Source organism: Fundulus heteroclitus, chromosome 20 (genome assembly GCF_011125445.2).
Source record: "Fundulus heteroclitus isolate FHET01 chromosome 20, MU-UCD_Fhet_4.1, whole genome shotgun sequence".
In the NCBI taxonomy this organism is placed as follows: Eukaryota; Metazoa; Chordata; class Actinopteri; order Cyprinodontiformes; family Fundulidae; genus Fundulus; species Fundulus heteroclitus.
In genome coordinates this window covers 11,071,641-11,099,124 of record NC_046380.1, presented here as the reverse complement: position 1 = coordinate 11,099,124, position 27,484 = coordinate 11,071,641, and the positions used below count along the sequence as shown (strand labels likewise).

The following is a 27,484-nucleotide window of genomic DNA, read 5'->3' as shown; positions in this document are numbered from 1 at the left end:
CAATGCTTATAGTGCATACAAGGTAGTAACTTAGTCTGAATTGTTGATAATAGCAACTCGGGATGAAACATGAACAGATTTGGCTCACTAATTGAGAATAAACCGGTCAGTTTTATCTCTTTCTTTCCGTTTCTTAATGTATATTATACACTTATTAATCATTTATAGTGTGCTAACAGAGTAATTAATAACATATCTGTAAACTATTTATTAGCCACTGGTCCAACCTAAGAGATCCAGGAGGGAAATCCTAACAGTGATACTTATTCAGCTCGTCAAGGGAGATCCCATGTTCCCAGGTCACGTGACATAATTTCTCTAGTGAGTTACAGATCTGCCACTAGAGACATTTATCACAAAAATAGAAAATATGCAATAAACTTGCATTTAGAACATATACGGCAGCTGCAGTTTGTTGTCTTCTTGTCAGGATGCCCATTTATGTTTATATTTATATTGGAGTATTTGTTTAGTTCCCGTCTAGTTGCTTCTGCTTTATTATTTTAGTAGTCCTGTTAGATCCTTATTGTATGCTTGCCTTTCTTTAGTTTCTATTCTGTTATTTAGATTGGTAGTGTATTGTTGTCATGGTATATTTAGTTTGCTTATGGCCTTTATTATTTCTGTAGTTCTGTTATTTGTTCCTTCTTAGTTAGTTAGATTATTTCCCCATGTAAAACCCATAATATATTCCCCTTCAAGTTCAGCTCACGCTGGCAGAAACATCGTCAAGTCTTCCGTCTTCATTCGCCAAGGCACCCTGTCTGGTCATGTTCACTGCGTTTCTGGTTCCCTGTCATATCTTTTGTTCTTTCATTGAGATATCATCTTCTACCTGAGACTCCAGGGCCCTGGTCTGTGTTTATGGCCCTACCACTAAACCAGGACACTTCTAACTTACATTATAAAAAAACAATAACAAAAAAAACTAGTATCTGTGCTGTTCTTGAAAATGGATTGTGACAACTTGACCATTTAATACCAGCTTATATCTCAGCCTCCCTTTTTGTGTCTCTGCCAGCCTGGATCCTTCGATGTCCTGCATGACACACATGAACTGACTGGCTTCAATTCACTCACATTCCACACAAGGCACAGGGTAGCTGCTCGAAAACTACAACCTGCAGATGCTGATGAGGTGGATGAGTTAGTGAAAACAAAACGTCTCATTGTTTTTCCCAAAGTCAAGAAAAACATTTTTTATTGACTTCTTGCATCAGGCTATATATTGTTTTTATGGTTGAAGCTCTGAAATATGGCAAAAGTAAACATTTGCACGCTTTTAACTGGAATAATACAATTGTTAATATAAATTGACCAAAAACAACAAGTTTATCTCAAAAAAACTGTTTTATTGGATGTGACAGCTTCTGATTGGCCAAAACAAGACGGGGAAGTAGGGGTATGTGCACGTGTGTAAATCAGTCAAGATGTTGTCTCCTGATGACAAACGGTTGGTATGATTAAGGCAATAGCCCGTGGGAATGTTCAGGAAGGTGTGAGGTAGGTTCTGTTCACTGCGCAGTGGCATGTTATACAAGTTCAGACATTCAGGTTTTGTATATAATGAAAGCAACAGGGTAAAAATGATTTCAACTGCTTCAACTAGTTCTGAAAACTAAAGGAAATGGTCCAAGATTGAAATTACTGTGCTTTCTTTGATTGGCATACCAGCTCCTCCTAGTATGGCGTAAGGAGTGTTTGCATAACTGGCTGAACAGAACAAAGCATATATGTATATCTACAGTCACATTTAAAGAAAATGTAATACAATGTGAGGATTGTTGGTCAGATTAAAAGTACCTTTAAAAAATAACATCCTTTATGCAGCTATTAAACATACTTTTCACTAAGCCCATATTTTGTAAGAAACATGTTTTTATAGGTCTGATGTAATATTCTAATCTTAAATGTCATATTTTTATTAGCTGCAAGTGGAAAAACTATCCTAATTAACAGAAATAAAGGCTTGAAAACATCACTTTGTGCAATTAATCTATTCATTGTGTTTCACTTATTGAGTTAAGTTACTGAAATAAATACAAATTTTCAATAATCAAAATGATATACTTTCCATAGTCTGAGAATAATTGTGTCTTGCTCTGTGGCAGAATGGTGAGAAATATAGTGGGTTTTTTCCTCTGTCTTGAATAATTTTTTTTTCCTGAAACATGAAACAACTGAAGTAAGCTGACAAATCCCTTTGACCGCTCTCTAAGACTATGTGGCTCAGCAGTATTTATCCTCTGCATGCCTTCTTCGCGGAACTGAAGAAATAGTCAGGAGGAAGACTCTAGACAGTTTTTCCTAAAATCTTGTTTTTTGTTAATACTAATTTTTATTTGATCAAACGGTCGCAATTCAATTGGGGCAGGAGATTTTTTTGAAATTGCTGAACAAATACTTAAGATTTTGTTTGTTAATTATGTAAAAACACAGTCTCGTTATAGAAAAATATCATATAGAGACATTTCAAAATAACACAAAATACTAAAAACTTAAAATAATATTAACAGGACAACGCGTCAAATGGGGTCAGCACAAGAGCCAAGTGATCGCGAGAATGGCTCCAATGCTTGAGAACACTGGCTGTAAGCCTACAGCTCCACTCCTCCTCATACAGTGGTCCTTGTTCTGGCCAATGCAAGCCGCATAGGCCATCACATGGGGAATGTAATTTTGCTCATGCACGCCGTGCAACAGGTGAGCCAGGGGACCCTTGGCGAACACCGCAACATCCTCTCCTCCATGAGTCTCCGTCCTCAGAGGTACAGCTGCCTGTGCCTGGTAGTTGTCGTCTTCTGCAAGGGGAAACACAGAAAAACATGGAACGCTAAAATAAGTCTGTGTTCAGAACCTGCTCAGACTGATGGTGCTGAGTACAGTGGTTCTCAAAAGTTTACCCAACACTGTCAAAATGTCAGCTTTTGCAATGTTAAAGGTGACCCATTATGAGCAATTCACTTTTTGCACATTTTTGTTCTTCCATTTGGGTCTCTACTCCTACTAGAAACACTCCAATAACTAAAAATAACATCCTGCTGTTTTTTGGCAATAAGTCAATGTTTTGTTGGTGTCTGGAAAATGAGCCATTTCAGAAAATTACCGATTATAACCTTGCAATCAGCGGGCGATGGCCCTCACCTACCAACCCTAGCCGAGCCCAGCCTCTAACCTACCAACCTAAGCAACGTAAAACCGTAACATACCAAAATCTAACACAACACTTTTGTAACACATCTGACATTAAAGTTATAATTATTATTTGAATAAATCACAAACAACATTGGCATTAATACGGGCCGAAAAATGTGCATACACCTAAAGGTGGGCTGGTATATTTTTGTTAGAAATATAGGTAAAAAACAGCCAATGTTGAATAACATGCGCGAGACCATCTTACCTGTTCTTCTGCTCCTAAGGGAGATTGCCTGAAAAAAAATCTCCCAAATAATACTTGGTCTTATTTCTTTCTTTTGTGGCCTTCCTCTTCCTCTCATAAACTTGAAAGACAGTTTGTTTCTTGCGACTCTCAACCATTTTCAAAGCATACGGTCAGAGCAGTTAAGCTACAATGAATGGCTAATGCCAAAGCTAACTGGATGCATAAACAGAACAAGTGCAAATGCGCAGCAAGCAGAAACTAGCAAGGAATGTGCACACGCCCTGGCGTTACGTGAGCCGCCACAATGATCAGCATGTGAGACAACAAATAAATAAGGTGATACTCCCGAAACTCAAAGGATAGATGGGTGGGCAGAACCAGTCCTTGCCATTTGACCTCTCACAGAGGTCTGTTTTTTATTATTATTCCTTTTTCTGAATAAATACTGAATTTACTACTGTCAGGATGGAAGGACCATTTCATCCAGTATAACAAAAAGTGTTTCTGAACAGGAATACCAACTATAGCTTTGACTACAGCTGAAAAGACACAGACAACTAACGGTTAGCATGATGCTAATTTGCGCTGAAAATCCCATAGGGACACTGGTGCTAATAGTATCTTTTTTTTCTCAGATTCGTCCAAACTAAAACGACCAAAATGCTTTCCATCTTACACAAACCAACACGCTATAAAAGCATAACACACACAGACAGATGTTTCTCGGCAGTTGAGAAGATAACAGGATGGTCTAACAATGCAGACACATGGCTTTAAACATAGCTCTAGAACTCTCTCTAGAGTTGCCCTGGAGGAATAACTGTTTACTATTCAGAAATCACTTGTGGAGAAGGCTCAACTTCTTCAGCTTTTGGGTCTGACTCAGTGTCCAAGTTGTACTGCTGTACCATTGTGCGTCTGTTTGCAGCCATTTTCCCAAGTGTAAAGTGCGAGTGTAAACATCGTGTTTTATGCAACTAAGCTACAGCTTATTTGCATTAAAGTGACAAGGCCTTAAAACAGCTCATTCTGACACATTCTTTTAATATGTGATACTGGGAGATGAAATCTCATTATCTATGAATAATTTTTTGCAAAACGTTTAATGAACATGTTTTGTTAAGCTCTCTGACCTATTCTAAATGTTTAAAAGGAAGTATAATAGGTCACCTTTAAGCAATGTAAATTGCATATACATACATTGCATTTCTCAACATATACCTGTGCCATAGAAATTTATGCTGTACAGTTCATTTAATTCAATTCAATTTTATTTATATAGCGCCAAATCATGAAACATGTCATCTCAAGGCACTTTACAAAGTCAAGTTCAATCATATTATACAGATTGGGTCAGATTATACAGATTGGTCAAAAATGTCCTATATAAGGAAACCAGTTGATTGCATCAAAGTCCCGACAAGCAGCATTCACTCCTGGGGAAGCGTAGAGCCACAGGAAGAGTCATCTGCATTGTACATGGCTTTGCTGCAATCCCTCATACTGAGCAAGCATGAAGCGACGGTGGGAAGAAAAACCACCCATTAGCGGGAAGGAAAAACCTCCGGCAGAACCGGGCTCAGTATGAATGGTCATCTGCCTCGACCAACTGGGGTTACAGAAGAACAAGCACATTTGTTAGGACATCAATCTATAGAAAAGTAATCCCAGAATCTGCTGCTGCCACAGTTCACCATATTTCACGGTGTTATTTCAGTGTTGTGTAGGGTTTTTTTTTTTTTTTTTGCCAAACATATCAATTGTCATTGCACGTTCTTGCACGTGGCTCTAGAACATTTTTAGTCAGAACTGGATGTTTTCTTTCTCTGCTGTGGCTGGTTGATAATTCAATAACAATATATATCAATCGATAGACGTATACCGATGATAGAAAAAAAGGATCAATAAAAAGTTCAATAGAATAACAGTTTTTCTTCCTTTTGCATTCCAGCATGCAGATTAATATTACAGTCGTTACATCCTCCCAAACAATTACACACGCAGACCCAGTAACAAAGCTCCGCCCCCTTCAAAGAGTTCAGAGAGCATGCGTTCTTTTTTGTTTTATAAAACTTGCAGTTTTGTGAAAAAGTTGGTTGAATAAAGGGTTGAGTTTGAATTCAGTGTTTGTGTGTTCTGTATCTAAAAATAGGTCACAAGGCAATAGCATAAAATGGCCAGGGCTGCACTTAAAATATATGTTTTTACTTTGTTGATAATTATAACTATCGATCAATATGATTTCTATTTTCGGTATTGGTATGCTTTTTTTCCTGTGTTGTCCAGCTGCTTCTGCCTTTAAATGCCACTCCTTAGTGCAGACTTGAATAAGTCAAGTCTCTGGCTGTTGGATTTCCAGAGAAATTTCCACTTTTTGTAACGTCTCAATATTGCCAAATTTTCTCTTCTCTTGACTGATACATTTTGTAACTCCTTAGATCCTTTGTAAACTGTAACGTTTGCTTAAGAAAGGTCAAAATGTGCAAATGAACAGCTGAACTCTATTTAAGGTTAATTGGGTTCACAGTAACTGACAAAAAAAGAAAAGAAAATGCTAAAACTGAATCCAAAAGGTGCTTCAACAAAGTATTAGTAAAGATTAAGGCACTGCAGATTTTGCCAACTGGGTTATTGCACTTTTCAGTTTATCATTTTATATTATACATCATTCATATTTATGTCCTTTAATAAATTTGTCGGCCTCTTGAATGGTATACGATTTATGTAACATTATAAGTGGTAATGGTTTGGAAATGTTTCATGGTTTGTTTTTTTACCTCACTAAAACCTGGTTTATTCGTAGAGTTTGGATACTTTTGAGAATTTTGGCAGACGAGCGAAGGACGTTATTTGCGATGCACTTTTAACCATACAAGGTTGTCTTTTAACTGATTCTCTGAACACCTGCAATAAACATTAGTGAACAAACGCAGTAAACATTAGCCATTTCTTTCAGACAATAGTTGTGACATCCTGCCAGAAAAAAGTTTAATATATAGCACCATTCATACACAATGCAATCCAAAGTGAATTTCCCAAATGTAGGATAATAAGGCTATTTCCATTCTATTACAGTCTAGTCTATTAGAAATAAACTGAGAGACAGAAAGAAGATAACAATTTGTATGCATAAAAGCGTTGCGTAAAATAAAAATATTTTATGCTATTAAGTGAAACTTCATTAATTTCACGTCTGTAGTGAAACCTTTCTTTGCATTCCTTTATTATACCACTGCTTTGTAATTTTTACATCTTTCCTTCTTGTGTTTTCATCACATAAAGCACATTTCTTGTTGCTGAAAAGTGATATAAAAATAAAACTGCCTTGCCTAAAGTACAGCTATTAAAGGCAATAAAGGGGAAAAAAAGCACAGGTCATCAGTCAGGTTCTTTGACCAGACGTTGCTGTAAACACATGGTTTTTAATCATAATTTAATGGAGCAGTTTTCTGGACGTCTCAATAGGGTTGTGACAAACGCGCCTATCATGTGAGGATCCGTTTTTATGTGAATGCATGTCCTGTTCCTGCGTTAAACGCTGATCAGAATAGTTTTTGATTTTGTCAACAACACCATAAATGTATATAAAAGAGGACAGCTGTACTGGGAACTCAGACATCTTCAACTGTGAGCAAAGACACCATGATGAATAAAACATACACAGCACCACGACCAAGCCCTGGCACCCCAACAGGAAGCTAAACACATCTAACTAACTCGTGAACATATAACTGGGATATTAGAGCTCTATCCTCGTTTGGTTTGATTTTCTAAAGTTAACACATCCCACATGACCGTTCATACTGAGCCCGGTTCTGCTGGAGGTTTTTCCTTCCTGCTAATGGGTGGTTTTTCTTTCCACTGTCGCTTCATGCTTGCTCAGTATGAGGGATTGCTGCAAAGCCATGGACAATGCAGACGACTCTCCCTGTAGCTCTATGCTTCTCCAGGAGTGAATGCTGCTTGTCGGGACTTTGAAGCAATCAACTGGTTCCCTTATATTAGACATTTTTGACCAATCTGTATAATATGATTGAACTTGACTTTGTAAAGTGCCTCGAGATGACATGTTTCATGAATTGGCGCTATATAAATAAAATAGAATTGAACTTGAGGTAAAAACAAAAATCTACTTACCTGATTTAATTTTCGAAACATTCTCTCTTTGCCCATCGATAAGTTTGTAACCAGGTCCGTTTCCGTACGAAATAGCGGTGAAATGCTTGTTATCAACGTCACTTAACTTGGGGGCCAGACCTGTGGAGATAACATTACGAAGAGGACAAAGCTTAACAACCACAACAGAGAAAATACTTCCTCACGGCTACATGCTGCGTATTACCTTTTTTTATTACATACCAAATATAGAGTTTCCTCTGTGGGTGTAGCCTCCAAAACTGAACACATGTGAATGGTCTGCAGTAACGACGCTCAGAGTATCCTCAGTGCTGGTCAGGAGACCTGCCCGGCCAATGGCTCGGTCCATTTCCACAGCTTCATGCAAAGCCTGCTTGGCCTTGCCCTCATGGTGGCCATGGTCAATGCGTCCTCCTGTCAGATACATTTCAAATACGATTAGGGGTGTTTTAACTAGTGATGCACGATATTAAAAATTTCAACCGATGTCAATAACCGATAATTTTCTGCTTTTCATGGCCAATACCGATTCCAATACCGATAAGTTCATACTCAATATAGTTTTTGCATAATCTGCAGCTTGTGCTGGATGCAGCTATGGAAAAACAAATTATTTAGTAACTCTGGCTTATCTATAACAGCAAACAAAAGGTTTTGGCTCTGCAAATGTTTATTTTTTTATGCCATCACACAAAAAAGCTGTAATTTGCTTTAAATAACAGAAGACACAAATCAATTCAGAATACAAAGAGCATCCCAGAACATGAACTTATATGTACTAACATACGCAAAAATTCAGTAAAGTCAATAAAAATGCATCCTCAAAAATGAGGTGCCATGATGACAATTTTTCAGGTGAGCTATTAGGCTTCTTGTGTTAAAACCCGAAGCCTTCTTTCCTCCTCTCAAAATTCTTGCTGAATAAAATTCCACCACATTTAATTAATTTGTCGCCTATTTTTATCGGGCCGATAAAAAAATTCCACCAAATCAGCCGATATTTTATCGGTCCGAATAAATATCATGCATCCCCAGTTTTAACAGTTTTCCAAGTCAGAAAAGTGCAGGTAGGTTGTTGTGTAATTTTACTGAAGCTACTATTTGTTAGCCACAAAATCAAGTAACCGGTTAAAGAAGAGGGACTGCAGGCTGTGGCATCCTAAAACATTTTATGAGAATTTTTTTTTTTAAATTTACATTTTGCATAGCATGACAATCTAAACAGGAATGCACTGATTTAAACTTTATAATTGACCTTTTAAACTTAGACCACTGAATTTTTGCTGCTGTCCTGACTCACAGGTACTACAGCGCAGTATAGAGGATGCTCTGGCCGATCCACACCCTCCCAATCGATTCCTGCACATGCATTACCGCAGTTTGAGCCACAGCTCTCATTGTCCTTTTATTTCACGCTTGACTGAAGTATGGTGGAAAGCATGGAAGTTACGTGGCGGTCTCTTTCCATGGGATCCATGGTTCCCAATTTTTTTTTTTAAAATGGTAGATTACAGATAAATAAACAGCCCTTAAATTTCTCTGTCTAGGAGGACAAAGGGATTTCTACACTGGGAGATGTTTGAGGCAGTAGTGGCTTTCTATCCTTTGCAGAGTTACGTAATAAATATAACCCGCCTTTTTCTTTTATTTACAATTAACAATCCCTCCTTAATGCACATGGCACTCCTTGGCAGAATGCACTGCCCTGCCTTTGTATTAGTAAACCGCTTTTGAGTGGTGTCTAGATTTGGGGATCATGTTTCTAGACTTTAAATGTCATGTTCCCTGGCATTGGACTTTCAATGGAAAGCAGATTTTAGCACTGGTGACGCTGATTTGGATTGCACAAATGTTAGTGATGGTGTCTTCCAGAAATCCAGACCACCAGCAAACTCATTACAACCTAAAACACAGAACCTATATTTACCCACAGAAAGCCAAAAAAAAAAAAAAAAAAGATCATGAAAATTATTCCTGATTCCTTTTGTAAAATGTAAAATGTGTAAAATTGGAACATTTTGACACGTTTTGGAAATGCCCTCCGGTCATGGATCTCGTGAGACAGGCTGCAGGTGGTCTGCTCATGGATCTCCATTTACACTGTTCTCCTGACGTTAGTATGCTAAATATCTTTGTACAATTTAACCTGAAGGTAACTAATAATAATAATAAAAAAAAGGCTTGGACGGTTGCAAAGAAACTGCCGACATCCTGTTGGAACCCACCATTTCCTCTCGCAATGTTTCTGCACATTGCACATTTAGAGCTCTCGCTTTGGAGTTCAGGTGCATGGGGCTGAGGACCGCTGCGGTCGGTACCTGACAGAGTCACATAGCTATAAAAAAAATGCCTCTTATCTTATTTTATACCGCTTTGCTTCAGCTCTTTTCAGCAATACTCAATGTGTACACCCATCCATACTGACAATTGCAGAAACCTACATTTTTTGTTGTGTTTTTTTCCATCAGTTGTATTTCTCTGCACAAAACCAGTAAAGGCTTGTATCACAAAAGTCTGCTATGTAGAAAAATGCATATATGTTCTACAAGGGCACATAGTGGTGAGATCTAGGCCTTAGAGGCAGAAAGATTACGTGAATCCTTTATCAGCTAACTAAGAGACAATAAATAACAGACACACCTAAAAGACAATTTCATGTTAAGAGGCAGATGCTTACCCTCTACAAGGAGGTAAAATCCATTGGGATTCTTTTGTAGGATTCTGATGGCTACATCCACCATTTCTGTCAGGGAAGGATCAGTGTCAGCATTCCTATCCAGTTCATAAGTCATATCCCCCGGTTCAAAAAGACCTGAAATAAGAGGAGTCACAGGAGGTCAAAGAGAAACGGCATATTACACACAGATAATAGGCGCACAGCGAGTGCAGAGAGCGATTCTTCCTCATTTACACTTCAGTGAGAGTCTCATAATGAAAGTGGGACTTACCCAGCAAGTAATCCACATTTTTTGGATTCAGGGATAGTAGCTGATTCTTGTTCCATACATAATGGGCCTTCTGTGGATAAATTGAAAATAAAAATAAAAAAATACTTTTAATTCTCTAGCCAGTTCAAACTTAAAAATAATGTAATGGGGTAGATAAGAAGAGAGCAAAAAAAAAAAAAAAAAAGGAGAAATGAAGAAAATAAAAAATGACCTCATTCTTCATTTTGTTCGTCCATTCCTCCACCAGGTTTCTTCCATCCTTCCGTGTGCCGCTGTGCTTGATTTCATTGGGATATTCTACATCTGACATGTTTTTGGGGTACATATATTTCCTTCCCCCGCCCATAATCACCTGAAAAGTGGGAAATCATAATCAGTGTAATAATCAGTCCACAAATCTTTGAAGGCATTCTGAGGCATGACTTAGACTCATTTTTTTAGAGAATAATTCATTTTAAATTTGGTTTTGCAGACAAAATTTTCACTAAAAAGTAAACTTTCAGTGTTAAAACAATATGACAAATTATAATACAAAATAGTGATTTTGTAATGTTTTCAAATGTTTTTTTTAATAATGTTTTGACAATTCATCCATGTACAGTGCTTTGATTAATTTAAACGACAAGTACAGCTAAATAGAATTCTAATGCTGAGTATACAAATAAAAAAAACCCTTTATATTAAGAAATAAGAACAGCTTGCATTGCAATTAAAAAAAAAAAAAGTAACAAGCAAGTATTAAAAGCTGTGGCTCACATCAATGTTGGGAATGTTTTCGAAGAGCTGTCTGGCGATATCCTTGCAGCCGAACTGCAGGGCTTCCGCTGGCATCTCGTTGTCGGAGTACCAGTCTCTGTCCACGCAGTGGGCGTAGGCCGCACTTGGAGTGGCGTGGTTCACACGCGTTGTGGTCACAATTCCCACGGCCTTTTCTGCAATGTGGACGCACAGACACAGCTGTCTGAATCAGGGTTCAGGTTTTGAATAAAGGAACCCAGTGACACAGGTGAGCTCCACTAACTTTTTAACCTGACATCATCCATTTGAGCCTAATAAGCAGTATCTCGTGTTCAATAAGATGGAGTGCAAATGAGGATAAATGAAGTACAAAGTTTTTCTTCCTGTTAACAGGTGGCTGTTCCTTTCCACCGTCCATACGCTTGCTCAGGAGGAGAGATTGCTGCGAAGTGACTGACTGAAATGAGCGGGACTTCCTGAGTAAGACCCCTGTTACCTGAACCGGACTGCATTTTATTATTTTATATATATATATATATATATATATATATATATATATATATATATATATATATATATATATATATATATATATATATATATATATATATATATATATATATATATATATATATATATATATATATATATATAAATCACTTTTGACAAGGGAACATCAGAAGAACAACAAAGTGTAGAAACTTTGTCCCATATTAGCAGCCTGATAAAAACGTCTTTCGCTCAAGTAGATTTCGCTATAAAATTCTCATTTAGGCCTAAATCACACTCGCTGGATATGGAAATGCGTCGAGTGAAAAAGCATTACCACAGAGCTTTACTTCAAACACTTTGAAGTCAGCGCCAGAAGAAACTGTGTCACTTAAGTGAGGATTCACCCCACACATTAACATAATACATACAGCGACCATTGGTTCTCACACTTTCAATTTTTTAACTTTACACACACAAAAAAAAAAAAAAAAACGGGTAACAATTCCCGGCGTCACAATAAGTTTAAAGTCCCCTTACTTGCGTCCTTGGCCCATTTGAGGATGGAGGTGACCTCGTTGCCCTTTGTGGTGTTACACTGGGAGCGGACGGCAGCTGCGTTCACGCCAACCGTCCCCTCGTTGGCCTTAACCCCGCAGAGGTATGCTGTGGCGGTGCCCGCGCTGTCTGGCACCTGTGCATTGGTGTTGTATGTCTGCAGAGACACAAATGAGCACGCTGGTATCAGTCTTCGTTATCCTCGTTATGTCTTGGAAATAAATGTAACATCCAGTTTGCTCAACTTAGAATGAGAGAATGTGATTTTATAGAAACCTGCAGAGTGAAAGGTGTGAGAATTTCCCTATGATGGCGTCATTGCAGCTGCTTGGTAGAAAATACCATGTGGCTTCAGTCAGAGGTTAATCTATTCAGCATCATACATTACACACATAATCATGTGATCTATGTATGACCAAAGCTGGAGTAATGATATACAATCAAAAAAATTAGATTCTTACCAAACAAACATTACCAAGCTGATTCCAAGAGTCCTCCAACTCTGCAAGTGTTTCACTTCAGCTATCTTGCAGATACCAGAATGTAACTTTCCTCACAGCTCACATTATTTAAGTAGCCGAGCTTTTCCACTCAGCTACTATTATTGAATGACTCATATTGCTTAGCATCACTTGCCCATAGGGATGGGACAATGTGTCATTTTAGTGACGATTATTCATAAGGGTTATGAGAATTTCTTCAAATGTATTCAAATGTGATAAAAAATACACAAACTGTGCTCCTGCAGGCTTAAGTAGAAGCAGTAAAATCTCTAAAAGTAAAAGTCTGTTTTTTCCTACAGCATGATGTTTTGGTTGACATATGCTGGTGAAGATTTTCAGTCATCCAGGTCATGGTCATTCCAAAAAAAGTTAAAAACCAAACGACTGGACTTTTTTCCGAAGTTTGAAGACGTTTCGCTTCCCATCCAGAAAGCTTTCTCAATTCAAAATGTCTGGAGTAGTGTGGAGTTCCAAGCTTTATAGTATTGCCCAACAAAGGCCTTGTTATGGCTTAGATAACATGCGAACTGAACCGAAACTAGTTCACGCCTCTGCAATGGGGAGTCGTTATGGTCGTTATTGGCCTGGGGTCCGTTCTTCGTACGTTGCTTAAAACATCCGAGATCAACTGACACATCCAAGATGATTTCATCCGGCTAATCATAATCCGGCTAATTGGGTTCTTTGAACACACCTGTTGTTTGTGATTAGTATGGCTGGATTGAGTTATCTGAGACAACTGCGCGTTCATGCGTTTGTTTAAAAGGGTAAATGCATCGATAGTAGAAACATTGATCAGCAACGCTGCTATTGGCTGTTCAGCATGAACAAAGAACGCCCACAGTTTTTCTCCCAAGCAGAACAAGAGCTTTTAATGGAAGGTTATGCCGAATTTGAGTCATTAATTAAAACACCTTAAAGTCTGTTAAAGCCAGTAGAGAGGGCTGGCAAAAAGCAGCAGACAAATTAATGCTTAAATACTGTCCATGGTAGATGTTTCTATCACTTTCTACAGTATGAATTTTTGCATTTTAATAATTTCATATTAACTTTGTTCTTTTATATCAGAGACTCCACGGGACCCACTAGAACATGGGGACAAGTAAAAGTGAAATACAAGAATATTCTACAAAATGGTAGCCTTTAATTATTATACTTTATTTAAAAAATGCACTTGTTATGTCAAGAGATCCACATTTCAGTGTCATTCCTTAGGCACGGGAAGTAAAGGATGCGTGCAAACTGGGAATTTTAATAAAAAAATCTTTATCCATAAAAAAATTAAATCTTCCTTTTCCAAGTCATCCACAGTTTACACGGTAAAACTGTATTGCTCCGTGTCTAGATAATCCGTCCATAGTTTTTTCTAATACAATATACGGCTCGACAGGAAGCAAGCCTTTCAAAGTAAAACTAAACTTCACAATAAAATAGCCTGAACAAATCTTCTTACTGAATATGATAAAAATAAAAAGCAAACTATCATACAAATAACTTAAATATTTTATATTTATGGCTCCAACACCACTTTTTCCTCTTTAAAAGCCATTGTTAAATGATGTGTTTGTCTGTTTATAACAGCCACCAAGAAAAATCTCTCTACAACTACACTGTCGTGCTGCGCTAAAGGATCCTGTCTATTGCGCAATACGCGATTAATTCGAAAAAACTCTGCAAATTATTCTTGCACCTTCCGCAACAGGTTGCTGTCGTAAAAATGGACATGGCTACGGCAGACTTCTCCATCTCCTCTGCTTATACAGCCGTGATCTAATCTTGTTTACATGAATAAGCCTGCTCTGGAGCAGGTTTAAGCTGGCGCACATGTTGCTATGACAACAAGTGCAGGAAGTCTTTCGAAGAACCAAACGATCCAAGATCATGCCAAATCGTCAACAATGAAATCCTGCTAACTGAGTTAGCGACGTACGAAGAACGGACCCCTGGCTTACAGGAGCGATGTTGTGATCACCTGCATGGAAGTGAGGATTGAATAGGAAAGCCTATTGTTGTGTTGTAAGTTTTTGAGAGTTGGAACCTAAGTCCTCCTCCTCTGTTTAAGGTTGATTTTTCTCTCTTAACGTAAATGGCTTCCTTCACCCCCCCCCCCCCTTTCAAACCATCTGTCTTCTTTGTCAAAAATGTAAACAATTTGGTCCACAAAAGAGTGTCCTTTAGGTGTAGGTGAACAGCAGAGTCTTGTCCTGAGGAGGTAGCTCTCCTGTGTTGAGACATGTGTCTGTGGAGAGGTTGTTTTTGTTTCTCCAACATTAAGATCAGAACATTCCTCACTGCACTGAACTGCATACACCACTCTGCTCATCTTAGGTTTGGGGGTTTTGTCCTTGGGATGCACCAGCCTCTGTCTGAGGGTCCTGTTTGGTTTGAAATGTACTGGGATTTTGTGTTTGGAGAAAATCCTCTTGAGTTTTTCAGAGACTCCAGCAACATATGGGATGACGATGTTTCTGCGTTTATTCTTCTCACCATTATGTTCTGCAGCGTGTCTTTTGGATGTTCTTGCTCATGTGACAAAAGCCCAGTTAGGGTAGCCACAGGTTTGGAGGGCATCTTTGATGTGTTTCTGTTCCTTGTGCTTCCCTTCTGTTTCAGAATCAAGTTTATCGCCAAGTAGGTTTGCACTTACAAGGAGTTTGACTTGGTGTTGATGGTGCACACAAAATAAATATACATACACAGAATCTATAGCTATATACACAGTAGACTGTGTGTTAATGTAACGCAGAAGGTCTGGAGATGCTACGTTGGTGTAGCTTGTAGGTCCTGAATGGGGGAGGGAGAGAGGCAGTGCCAAGTGTCACGGGCGGCTCTTGGCCTTGTTGATAAGGCCGGTAGCAGATGGGAAGAAACTGTTCTTGTGGCGTGAGGTTTTGGTCCTGATGGACCACAGCCTCCTGCTAGAGGGAAGTGACTGAAATAGTCTGTGACTGGGGTGTGAGGAATCAGCCACAATCTTCCCTGCACGCCTCAGAGTCCTGGAGGCATACAGGTCCTGAAGAGATGGAAGATTGCAGCCAATCACCTTCTCTCCAGACCGGATGACACGGTGTAGTTTCAGTACTAAACTATAATGCCCTTGAAACGTCTTCAAACTTCGGGAAAAAAGTCCAGTCGTTTGGTTTTTAACTTTTTTGGAATTTGGTTGACATAATAACTGCTGGTAGTGATAGAAGTGTTTCTCATCAGCGTACATATTAATCCTTCATTAAACAGCATCCCCTCTGTACTATATGTTTTAACTTTAATGCATTGTCTTGATAACGACACACTGCAAAAACGTATCTAAAAATAAGTAAAATGTTCTTAAAGTTAGTGTTTATCCTTGATTTGAACAGGTAAATACGATTATTTGCCAATGGAATGAGTATTTTGACCCCTAAAATAAGATAATTAGATATACTGTACTTGAAATAAGATGATGGAGATAACTTGTTCCTATTTTAAGTGCAAAAATCTTATTCCATTGACAAATCATCTTATTTACCTGCTCAAATCAAGGACAAATACACTCATTTTAAGAACATTTTACTTATTTCAAGTTCTGTTTTTGCAGTGCACTCAGTGTCTGTGCGACCACCTGTCGATGAATAAAGTTAAAAGACATGGAATATACTTTTCATTTGAAAAATTAGCAGATAAAATGTCTTTTTTTCCAGAAAGTTACAGTAATTCTAATAAAAAAAAAACAAAAAAAAAAAAACACTGAACCAAAAGAGTTTCAAACACAAGCTGACATTTTCAGTGGCTGTATTCTCAACTGTACAGGTGTAAGTGCCAGACTTCTGCCTGTAGAGCACCTCTCTCAGTGCAGCCACCGTTCAGGTTGTTTCTGGTGAACTTACAACCAAACGAACAATTTGACAACTGCATCATGACATCAGATACCGGCAATAATGATTCCATCAGTTATGTGAAACATCATTTAATCATATCTCCTACATACTGCTGGTCAAGTATGACGCAATGCATGACTGGATTTGTGGTCACAAGTTGAATGAAGCCATAACTTTACTCTGTGAGATCAATATTATGTTACAACCCTAAATGATAGTCTGACCTTGGCCAAAGAGACAAACGGGAACTTGTCCATCTCCAGCTGCTGCTCTTCTCCGCTGTGTCCGCTCAGTTGACCCTTCAGGATTCGAGCTGCTGTCACTGTGGGAACGCCCATCCCTGAACAGGAAAAGTAAATTGACTATTAAGTCCAACTCCCACCCCCCAGACAGGGAGAAGCCAAACAAAGATTCCATAACATTCAAGCGTTTCACTCTTTGTTTTATCAATCGCAGTTTGCAACATATCAGCATTTTTGCATGGGAATCTTAGGAGTAAGCTGACCACAGACAGCCAAAATATTTTCTTTGCTTCGTGTTTCCTCAAAGGACGGGAGATTGTGGCGCCTGCAGAGTTCTGTTCGAGGGCCTCCCACAACAGATAACAGTGAAAAACACAACACACACACTGTGTGTATGCAGAGCGTGTTCAAGCTCCGTAGAGGCGGCCATTGTTCTTTATTTTTCTAACATGAATGCTTGAAATTAAACGCTTAAGGCGTCCTAAAGGTAATGACGTACTGTATGAAGGATGGATAGCAAATCCCTAGCTCCTACAATCTAAATCCATATCTAGTTTGACCTGCACGTCTTTCCGGTGCATTTCAGACTGGATGTTAGGGCTGGGCGATAAATTGATTGAATCGATTAATTCGAATTTACAATTTTTTTTTTAAGATTAAAGTTTTGGAATATTTTGGTAATGCAGTCATTGGGCGTTCATGAAGGGAAGAGCATGCAGTGCTGAATATACGTTTAGGAAAAATGTATTATCAAAATATTGTAAAGAATAAACTTTTTAGCCATAAAACGACTTTAATTTACTCATTTACTTTTTTTTTTAAGTTAGTTTGAAGTTACACAAGTGAAGTGAAGCCTATTCTTAGCTCATTATGTAAAACCACTAGCTGCAAGCATTTTCTTATATTTTCATTGTTTACAACGACAGGGCCGCCATGTTGTTTCACAGCTTTTATTTAGTTGCACTTTGAATTCAGGTCAGCTCCCAGACAAAATGCTTGACATAAAAGCAAGTTTTTTTAAAATAATTTCTTTAATTTCTTCTTGTGAAACAAAAAGGAGGGGGGGGGGGAATCAATTAATCAGATCTGGTATAATAAAATCGTAGATTTTGTGTTTAAGCCATGTCGCCCAACCCTACTGTACGTGCTTTACAAAACCTGAGGGCCTACAAAGGAATTTACATTTTTAGAGCCAGTTCTCAGCACAGATAACGGACTGTCATCAATTGAACTGTGTAATGTAGACAATGCTGGGCAAGCATATTCCAGTTAAACACTTTCTCTGGTATTCTGAAACTGGGCTAATGTGACCATGAATGCAGTAATAAGCAAGAATGCCGTGTTGTGAATGGAGAGGAGAGAGGCAGCGGAGGCCCGACCAAGGATGAATGTTGCTGTAGAACCAGAGAGCATCCCTACATAAACAGCTCGCCCCGTGATTTGATGGCAGCTCAGCAGCTTTGCTCGCTGCTATTTATTCACCTCGCGTGAACCTCACCTTGTAGAAATAATCTGCCTCGTCCTCCAAAGCTGAATCTTTTCAATCTCTGCACCATTCATTAAAATTTTTAGAACATCTCTGACTCTTCAGAGGTCAAGAGGGAGAGAAAAAAAAAAACTGAACACTTGCTGCTCATCTTTTAAAAAAAAAAAAAAAAAAAAAAAAAAAACCAAACTCACTTACACAAGTTATTCATAATCAATCTTCTCATTGAAAATCTTGTATCTTTTTTCCACAAAAGTGTAAAAGTACGTTAATGGCTTACCGTCTCCGAGGAAAAGGATCATATTTTTTGCTTGGTTCTTATTGAGATCTTGAAGTGTCAAGGCCTCCTTCAAGGTCTTCTGAGCCCAACCGTTCCAGAACCTGGGATCTTTCTCCTGTTCTGGGTAATTCAGGAATTAAATCTGGTTAGATTTTAACCAAACAAAGTCATGTTGATAGTTGATCTGTGAAAATCCTAATGTGCAGCCATATAGCCTCGTAGTCAAATCTCTTCTCAAAAATCCAACTATTCAGGAGATGTTTGATTGATTCTTGATCTAGCGTGATGCAAAACCAAACGCTAAACAGTTGTTCAGATAAAACATGACATTTCAAGAATTCATTTACTGCAAGGGAACAAACATACGTGCACCTTTTATAGTTGATGGACATCAGATTCACTTGCCAAGTCCTGAACTGTTTATTTAAACCCAAAGAATGCTCGAATCACTGCAAAAACAGATCTAAAAATAAGTAAAATGTTCTTAAAGTTAGTGTATTTGTCCTTGATTTGAGCAGGTAAATAAGATTATTTGGCAATGGAATGAGTATTTTTTACCCCTAAAATAATATAATTAGACATCCTGCACTTGAAATAAGATGGAGATGACATGTTCCTATTTTAAGTGCAAAAATCTTATTCCATTGGCAGATCATCTTGTTTAGCTGCTCAAATCAAGGACAAATACACTCATTTTAAGAAAATTTTACTTATTTTAAGTTACGTTTTTGCAGTGTGAAGGCCACAGTGACCGACCCTATGGGCCAAAAAATAAAATGTGCTCTACAGAAGGCCCGTGCATGGGAACTGAACTTATCGTTGGGCTAAGAAAAATGTGAAAAACTCAGTACATCTAGCTGATGCTGATATTGCGAAGGTTGTTGCAAAGATTCAAGACTGTCCAGTAGACTCCACAAACGCAGAGGTATTTATTTAAAAAAAAGAAAACTATTTACAGCATTTACCCTGACCAAGTCATGGCCAGATACCAAGGAGATAAGCCACTACATTTCAAAAGACAACAAATTCTAAAATTAGATTAGCTGGACGTTCACTCATAAAACACGAGGACAGTTGTCGGCCTAAAACACACGAAGCTCAGACAACAGGATGCCTGGTATTTGTTTGTGCTATCACTCCAGTGAATTTCCTTTATTTACAGCAGCATCGCCAAACTGAGTTCAGCAGCTAAGTCAGCCAGTGTTTATAAAACAGGATGTGAGCGTGAGCAAAAAAAATTCCCTTCACTAAAAAGTTAGAAAAAAATACTTCTCCGAATCCAGATAGCCCAGTCTTTCAAGCACCGTATTTACTCAAGTGCAAACAGCTTTTTTTCGTCGCATCGTCTGGTTGCAAAGTCACTTACCGGGGAATTGTGGCTGCCCCGCGCATCCAAAGATCAGACAGGAGCAAGCGATGAGCAGGCCTGACGCTTTCATGTTGTGGTCTGAGTGCGGCCGATGCGTAACTCTAGACAGCCATAAGATGCCACTTTGGGAAGCGATGGAAGCCGGTCTGTAGCCGTGTCACAGCTGCAGCAGAATAAGTAAGCTAGTTATTAAAAGTGTGTCATCTTCAGACGCTCTGACTTTAATATTTATTTACTCCATGATGATTTGACTAGACACACCAACATCAAGCAAATAACACTTCTCAGGTTCTCACACAGAATATTATACGCTCTATAAATATGTGTTTTTATATTTAGGTGTAAAATCTATACCTACATGTGGTAATGTTTAGTTGATCCCTTCATAATGTTTCGTTTTGACAACAAGACTCGTGGTTTGTGGCTGAGTTTATTCTGTTTCCCACGATAATGTTTTACAGACAACATTGTCCTTATGTTCCCAAATCCCAAATCCACAGAACCTAGCATTTTCTCACAGACTATTCTTGGAATATCTTGGGATACACAGCAATAACACACACTTTGGGCTTTTAATGATGCATTGAATTGTTCTTTTCAATGGCCGAAAAAACATTGTTCACAGAACTCACAGCATTCAATTTCAATAATTAAAAAAAAAAAAGCAGAATTTCTTGCACATGTTTTCATGTATTTTACATCTTATCTAATTCACACTGTCAAAAATACAAATATTTACAGGTGCACACGATCAGAGTAAATCAGTACATCATAAAAAGGTTGATCTTTTTTTTTTTTTTTATAATTCAGCTGAAGAAATTAAACATGTATGCTATTGAGATGCATTACACACTTATTTATTTCAAGCATTTATATTTTTGTTGATAATTTAAATAAATGTCTGCGCTTTGAGAGCAAAGTGGAACCAAAATCAGATTCCTTGTTTGCTTGTTCAAACTTGACCATTAAAGCTCATTCTGGGTTTGAATTATTGTTTATATTGACAACTTTGGCTGACAGCAAATGAAAATTCAGATCAGAGATTTACAACATTACATAACTGGTTTTTAAAAAGAAATTTTAAAACAGGAATGTAAGAAAAATGTATCCATATATTATGAGTTTTGGTTTTTAGCTACTTTTCTTGGCAGAATTGATATTTTTTTTATTAGTTTCCTGTCAAAAGTCTTTCTTTTAAACATTACACTTAAATTTTCAACAGGTTTGAGGTCGTGGCCTTAAGGAGAGCATTTCGAGCTCAATGTTAGATTGCTTTATCTGTTCTAAAACTAGTTGAGTAATGTGTTCATGGTCTGTTTGGAGCAGCAAATTGTCTCCAGATTTCCAACCAAGTTCTTTCTTTCAGAAAGAACGTGGGAACCGCTGGGAGCTGCTGAAACACAGTGACTACCCACAACAACAACAAAAAAAAAAAACATTTTACATCACCATAGGCTGAAATGATGCTGATCACTAAAGGTGCGTCTGCTCCAAAACCTGCATCCTTGCTCTGTATTTAAATCTGCAGCTGCTTACATAGACAAATCAAAAGCCTTTGAGAGAACGGTTTTGAAACCTGATGAGGCAAAGATTTAGTTATTTGGACAGAATGACTGCAACTATCTTTGGAGAAGTAAAGATGTGATTTTCAGACCTAAGAACACTGCACTAATTGCCAAGCCCCAGAGGGGTAGCATCATACTGTGGGTCCGTTAAGGTACACTGATAAAAACTGATGGTCCAACAGCTCTATAATCCCAAATGCTTATTAAAACTGTTTTTGGACTAAACTTGGAAAGCAAGTTTACTGTAAGCTTCTCAAATGGCCCCAACATTGGCATTGTGGTTTGTGGACTTTGCTCATAAGCTTGATTGGCAGCTAGCTTGTTAACGGTAACTGGCTATGAGGGTGTATGTGTGCATTCATTTGAGTCCATGTGTATAATTTGTCAACCCTGTATGCAAATTAAATTAAATACAAGACTAAACTCAAACTTGTGTACCCATTTTTTTTTTTTTTTTTTTGTTAATTAATTAAAGCTGTATTTATCACATCAGTCCACCCTGGAAATATGCTGGATTTCCTTGGATAGAAAACAATCTGTCTGTCTGATTTGATTTAACTGACTTTGTGAAGTGCCCTGAGATGACATGACTTGTGAAGTGGTGCTGTATAAATAAACGTAATTTAAAGTGTTTTAAATTGCAATAAAAAAAAAAAAATGTTTAAATAACTAATTTAAAAAAAAAAAACAAATTAATATGAGATGTGGTTATGATAAGTGTGTGTGAAATGATTTGAACTCTAACGCAGCGAGGAGAAGCAAAAGGTACAGAGGCTGAATATTACCATCTGTTTTCATGTCCTAAAGGCCGAACAATAGTAAACAAAAAAAAAACACAAAATCATAAAGTAGATCATAAAGCCCAAAAACACAGTCTCGGGGGGAGAAACCACAGAACAGTTAGGTAAAGTTGAGCTTGAGGCCTTTCTGCACACAGTTGTGGCCACAACAGGGGCCCTTATAGGGTCCTGGCCTGCCAGGCTTTCATCCATAATTATCCACACCCTCCTCCTTTCTTCCCTGTGCTTATAGTCAAGGTCATTTTAATGGGATTGAGCTCCAGAGCAGCAAGAGGTTTAAGGGCCATAACAAAGCCGATTAACACCAAATGATTGGCTGGTCCCATCTATGCCTGGAAAACAAAACAAAAAATTCGAAATATAAATTACTTCCAGACAAAAATCATTTACCCAGGTCTGATGAAACGCCTCCTGACTCTGTGACTTTCTGAAGTGTTGCACACACACAAGCCTCTTTAATATCAGACTCTTGACACTAACAGTACAAATTCTTCATAATATGGTTAGATCACGGCATAATAACAGTAATATCTGCTCTGTTATGTACCATACCGTTAGACTTCTCCGCTTTGTGCCTAGCCCTCCTAAAACTCAGAGACAAAATCTGAGCAACACTTTCCAAACCCTGCGAGAAAGTGGAAACAGGACCTCGCGCCAGTTGGTTTAATGAGAAACAGGCATGTTGGAACTAAACGGCACTTCTGGGACTATTACAGCACTGATTTCTTTTACCGTTTCTCGGTTGCAGGATGCCAGTCCTAAAAGCGCCCAGGTCCGCCCAGGGGCAGGGATCCTGCCAGTCTGCAGGTGAAGTAGCAAAGCAGAGCTAAGACTGCCACCAGAAGAGATCCAAACAGCAGTGTAGACAGCAAAACATTAAGGCCCTCATCAGACATGGCTTCAGCGGTCCAAACTGGTGTCAACTATACAGGCTACAGGTTTCCAGCTCTTCGGTGAGTTACTGGAGATCACCTCAGGCTCCAACTGCCTGCAGATTGCTCTTCCAACCCATGGATTAGGATTTTCGTTATGATCCAAGTGGATGGGGACACCGATAAGGGCTTACCTTTATACAGCTCAATCAAAATGAGCGTGTCTGAACCCCCACCAAAGCCAGGATCTCTGGTTCAAACCCCCACGGCTGGCAGGACACAGAACCCTGGCCCCACACTTAAATGGGCAACTTGTTTTGCTCCTCACATCCAGTCTGTTACATGCGCAGAATAACTAAAAATACAACTGGATTTACCACACAAGATGAGGCTGGATTCCGTTTCCTCCAAACTCTTTAAAGGGTGCAGAGAGGGTGGGAATCATCAGCTAAATAAAATAAAACCCTCCCCTATGACTTTGATTTCCACAATCTTGCAGCATAAAAGTGCCCACAAAGCACGTTAGAAAAGCGCACAAAGGATAAAACTGCGATCAACTGTGTGCAGCAGTTGGCCAAAACCGGTTTAGAAACAAAATTCGGAACTGCTTATTTATCAGTCCTATAATAAACATAAGAGCGCAGAAAAAGACCACCATAAAGCACGCATTGATCGACTCTCCCATCTCTCCGGCAGCGTGGTATCTCCCAAAAAAAAAAAAAAAAAAAAAAAAGCCGGCAATGTGTTACAAAACAACAAAAAAAAGTTCATCACAGTTTTACTTACTACAGCGGTGCTCCCTGGGGAACAAATCTTACATCCAAACGCGCCAGCAGTCCATTCAGCTCTCTTCACCTTGACGGAAGAGTCCTTTGCGCTGCATTCATGCTCCTTTTTATAAGGCCGCACTTGTCCGGATCTCAGAATAGCGGTCAGTAACCCACGAGGAAGGAGAGAGAGAGAAAGAGAGAGAGAAAGGGCTCTGTGGAAATAACGAGCTGCTGCTGCCGTGGGAACATGGACCAAGAGCTCCGCCTGCCTGTGGATCCATGCGCTGCTTCCATGGCACTCACTGGACGCACTCCAGTCAAAAAGGCTAATATGGCGAAATCACCCAGACCTTCTCATGTTAAAATGGTCTGTGCATCTGGGTCTTTTAATATGCCAACCACGTCTGTTGCTGTTATTCCCCCTCTAGAGGGAAAATGAAGGCTTGTTCTGTTGGAATCTATTTTATCTATACTGAGATTAAATTAGATAGATATAGACTCTCATTACTAATTAGAGCTACATCTTGTAACTTGGTAAAGGGAGCTGAACATACGTGCATGGCAAGCTTTCCAGAGTTCTGTTAGTAAATAAAAAATAAACAAAAATTAACCATGGATCACTTTCCTTCCGCTTGCCAGGTATGCCCTATTTGAATAAAATACATGGGAATTTGTAACTGTAAAGTAACATAATGAAAAATTTACTACAGGTGCCATGGTGCCCTGCTAAATAGTTTTGGCAGGGCTCTATAGACGCCTATGGTAAATAACTATTTACCAGCAATCTGAAATAACGGTATTAGCAGGGAAATATAAAATCTAAATTTAAATGTGCCATAACATGACTCTATAAACTATTTCATTTAGCTGATATAGCTACATATGTTAATTTCCAAAAGAATTTAATTAATAAAAATTATGTCCGCTTGTTTTGTCAGGCCAAATGTCCCTCCTCAGTGAAAGGGTCGGGTACTGTAATGATATGGAGTCTACCTGGCTGACTTCACTTTGATTGGCTACAACCATATTTGGAAAACCAGTCAAAGGAGCCTCCACACCTCTTCCTCCCTCCGTCCACACCTTTCTCCTCTCCTCGCAAGTCGCAACACTCCATCACATATCCATTATCTTGGTTTTATGCCTAGTGGAAGTGTCTGTCTTGCAGAAAGAGACTGAGACAGCGAGAACATAAAGCAAAAAATTTAAACAACAAACAATGCAAATTGGAGAACAGTAGGAAAACTCAGCAGGGTGTGAAAAATAGATCTTGATGTCCACTAGTGACCTAAGCCTATAGCAGCATAACTACAGAGATAGCTCAGGGTAACATGAGCCACTCTAACTACAAGCTTTGTCAAAAAGAAAAATTTTAAGCCTAGTCTGAAAAGTAGACAGGGTGTCTGCCTCACAGACCGAAACTGGGAGTTGGTTCCACAGGAGAGGAGCCTGATAGCTAAAGGATCTGCCTCCCATTCTACTTTTAGAGACTCTAGGAACCACCAGCAGACCTGCAGTCTGAGAGCAAAGTGCTCTGTTAGGAACATACGGGGTAATCAGAGCTCTGATATATGATGGAGCTTGATTATTAATAGCTTTATAATAATAATAACTTGCACAATGTTTATAAAATGCAAAATATTTACTTTTAAAGTCCACTCTAAAAGTAAATATTCGTTTTTATTATTATTTTTATTATTATTTTTATTATTATTATCATCATCATCATCATCATCATCATCATCATCATCTTTATTTAACCAGGTTTTACTTGAGCAAATGACTCAAGTAAAACAATTGCACTTCTGCAACTTAAACATCATGGGATCTATCTGGGTCTTAAATACATTCTGTTCTAAGTTTAAGCTCCAATTGCAAACTGTTCCATGAAGCTGGAGCGGAAAAGCTAAACGCTTTCTTCCCCCTTTCTGTTCTTTATATGTGAGAAGTTAAGTTCTATTCTCGATTTAACAGGAAGCCAATGAAGGTAAGCTAAAATAGAAGAGATCTCTCTTTTTAATTTTCGTCAGAACGCTTGCTGCAGAGTTTTGGATCAGCTGAAGGCGTTGAACTGCATTTTGTGGACTTCCTGATGGTAAAGAATTACAGTATGCCATTTAGTAAACATTTGGTACAGCTATTTGGTGTAGCTATACCAAGACACTGGATAAAATCTACATGACTAACCTTACTCCTTGCGGCAGGAAATAAAAAGTGCTATTGGTCTAACAATTGGTCTGAATAGATAAACAAGAAAATATCACTGAACTCACTGGCAAGACACTGATTCCACGAGCATCAGACTCTGTTTGCTTTAGCCACCTTAAGATGTCACTGTAGCACTTATTTCTGTCACCACTCTATGTTACTCACTGATAGGTTTAGGTGGATCTTGGCTTCATGATGCAAAATTGATAGTTTTTTTGCATGTATATTTTTCAACCTGTTTATTCACATTTCAGAATAATTCACCACCATACCTCTCCAGTTAACCCACTTGTATCTTTGTAAAACCAGCGGTGTAGAGGTTTTTGTTTTTTTTCTTTGCACCCAGTCAATGTATTTCGATCACTATTAAACCTCCCTTATCTGATGTTCACTTAGCGCATTTAATGGACTGCTGAACTTGCGCGTCAATAGTTTTGGAGCAAAAGCAAGCCCTGAGAGGCGAATCAGGAGCTTTCACCCCAGCTTCTGTTTTTCTACTTCAAGGAAAGCTAGTTCTGTTATAAAAAGACCTCACCCACCCTGGACACCATCTGTTCTCCCCCTGCACTCTGGAAAAAGATACAGGGAAATCCAGCTTTGTTCTACAGGCAGTTCTCAGCGTTGCTATTTCTTTTATATTTGTCTCTAGATTTGTATTGCTGTACATTGTCTTTGGCTTTTATGATATTGTTGCATTTGTGTCTCAATGTCGACCAAAAGCTGCTGGACAATGTTTTTTCTTGCTATCAAACAATGACAATAAAGTTCTATTCTATTAATGTACCCAGCAGTAAAATTTCTTCACATTAGCCCCAGGCCAGGTAGTCTGCAGCTTGTGACTCCAGTGCCACAGATAAATTCTAGCTCACAAAAAAATGATGATGAAATAAGCAATGTGTAATGATTTAGGATGATATGAACCCGGTATTCAGCTAGACACTTGAGGTAAGCCTAAACAGGATTTATTGAAGGGATGATGGGTCAGCCAAGCTGACAAAAAAAAAAAAAAAAAAAAATCCACATAAAAGGTACAGAGCAGACATCCAAGGTAAAAACAAAAACTGGGGTAGACTCAAAAACAGATCAGACAACCAGATGCACAGGCAGATACAAAAAAAAAAAAGCAGGATGGTTCTTACCAGTGGATAGGTGAAATGAAACATGTGTGACGTTCTGGCAGGGAGCAGAGAACTGAGGCAGGTATAAATAGGCAGAGGAACAGGTGAGCAGAGTGAACAACTAATTAATCAGAACAGGTGGAAGTGATCAAGGACGGGGGAGTG

The 27,484-nt window shown here is 38.6% G+C and overlaps 1 protein-coding gene across 3 annotated transcripts; it reads right to left on the bottom strand.

Annotated features, from left to right (window-relative positions):
• Positions 1–1,331: 1,331 nt before the first annotated feature.
• Positions 1,332–27,484, bottom strand: alpl (alkaline phosphatase, biomineralization associated). 3 transcript variants are annotated; one of them, XM_036152013.1, is made up of 12 exons: positions 27,341–27,484; positions 19,987–20,152; positions 18,621–18,740; positions 16,837–16,952; positions 12,238–12,412; positions 11,227–11,402; positions 10,682–10,822; positions 10,471–10,540; positions 10,200–10,334; positions 7,745–7,936; positions 7,523–7,642; positions 1,332–2,801 (listed from the first exon to the last, which is right to left on the bottom strand). In XM_036152013.1, exons 2-12 carry the CDS (start codon positions 20,057–20,059, stop codon positions 2,536–2,538), a joined length of 1,584 nt encoding a protein of 527 aa, XP_036007906.1. In that variant the 5' UTR covers positions 20,060–20,152; positions 27,341–27,484; the 3' UTR covers positions 1,332–2,535. The 3 variants fall into 3 exon arrangements, with proteins under 3 accessions (XP_036007906.1, XP_012737184.2, XP_036007905.1); XM_012881730.3 differs by lacking the exon at positions 27,341–27,484 and adding an exon at positions 24,013–24,164; XM_036152012.1 differs by lacking the exon at positions 27,341–27,484 and adding an exon at positions 23,087–23,372.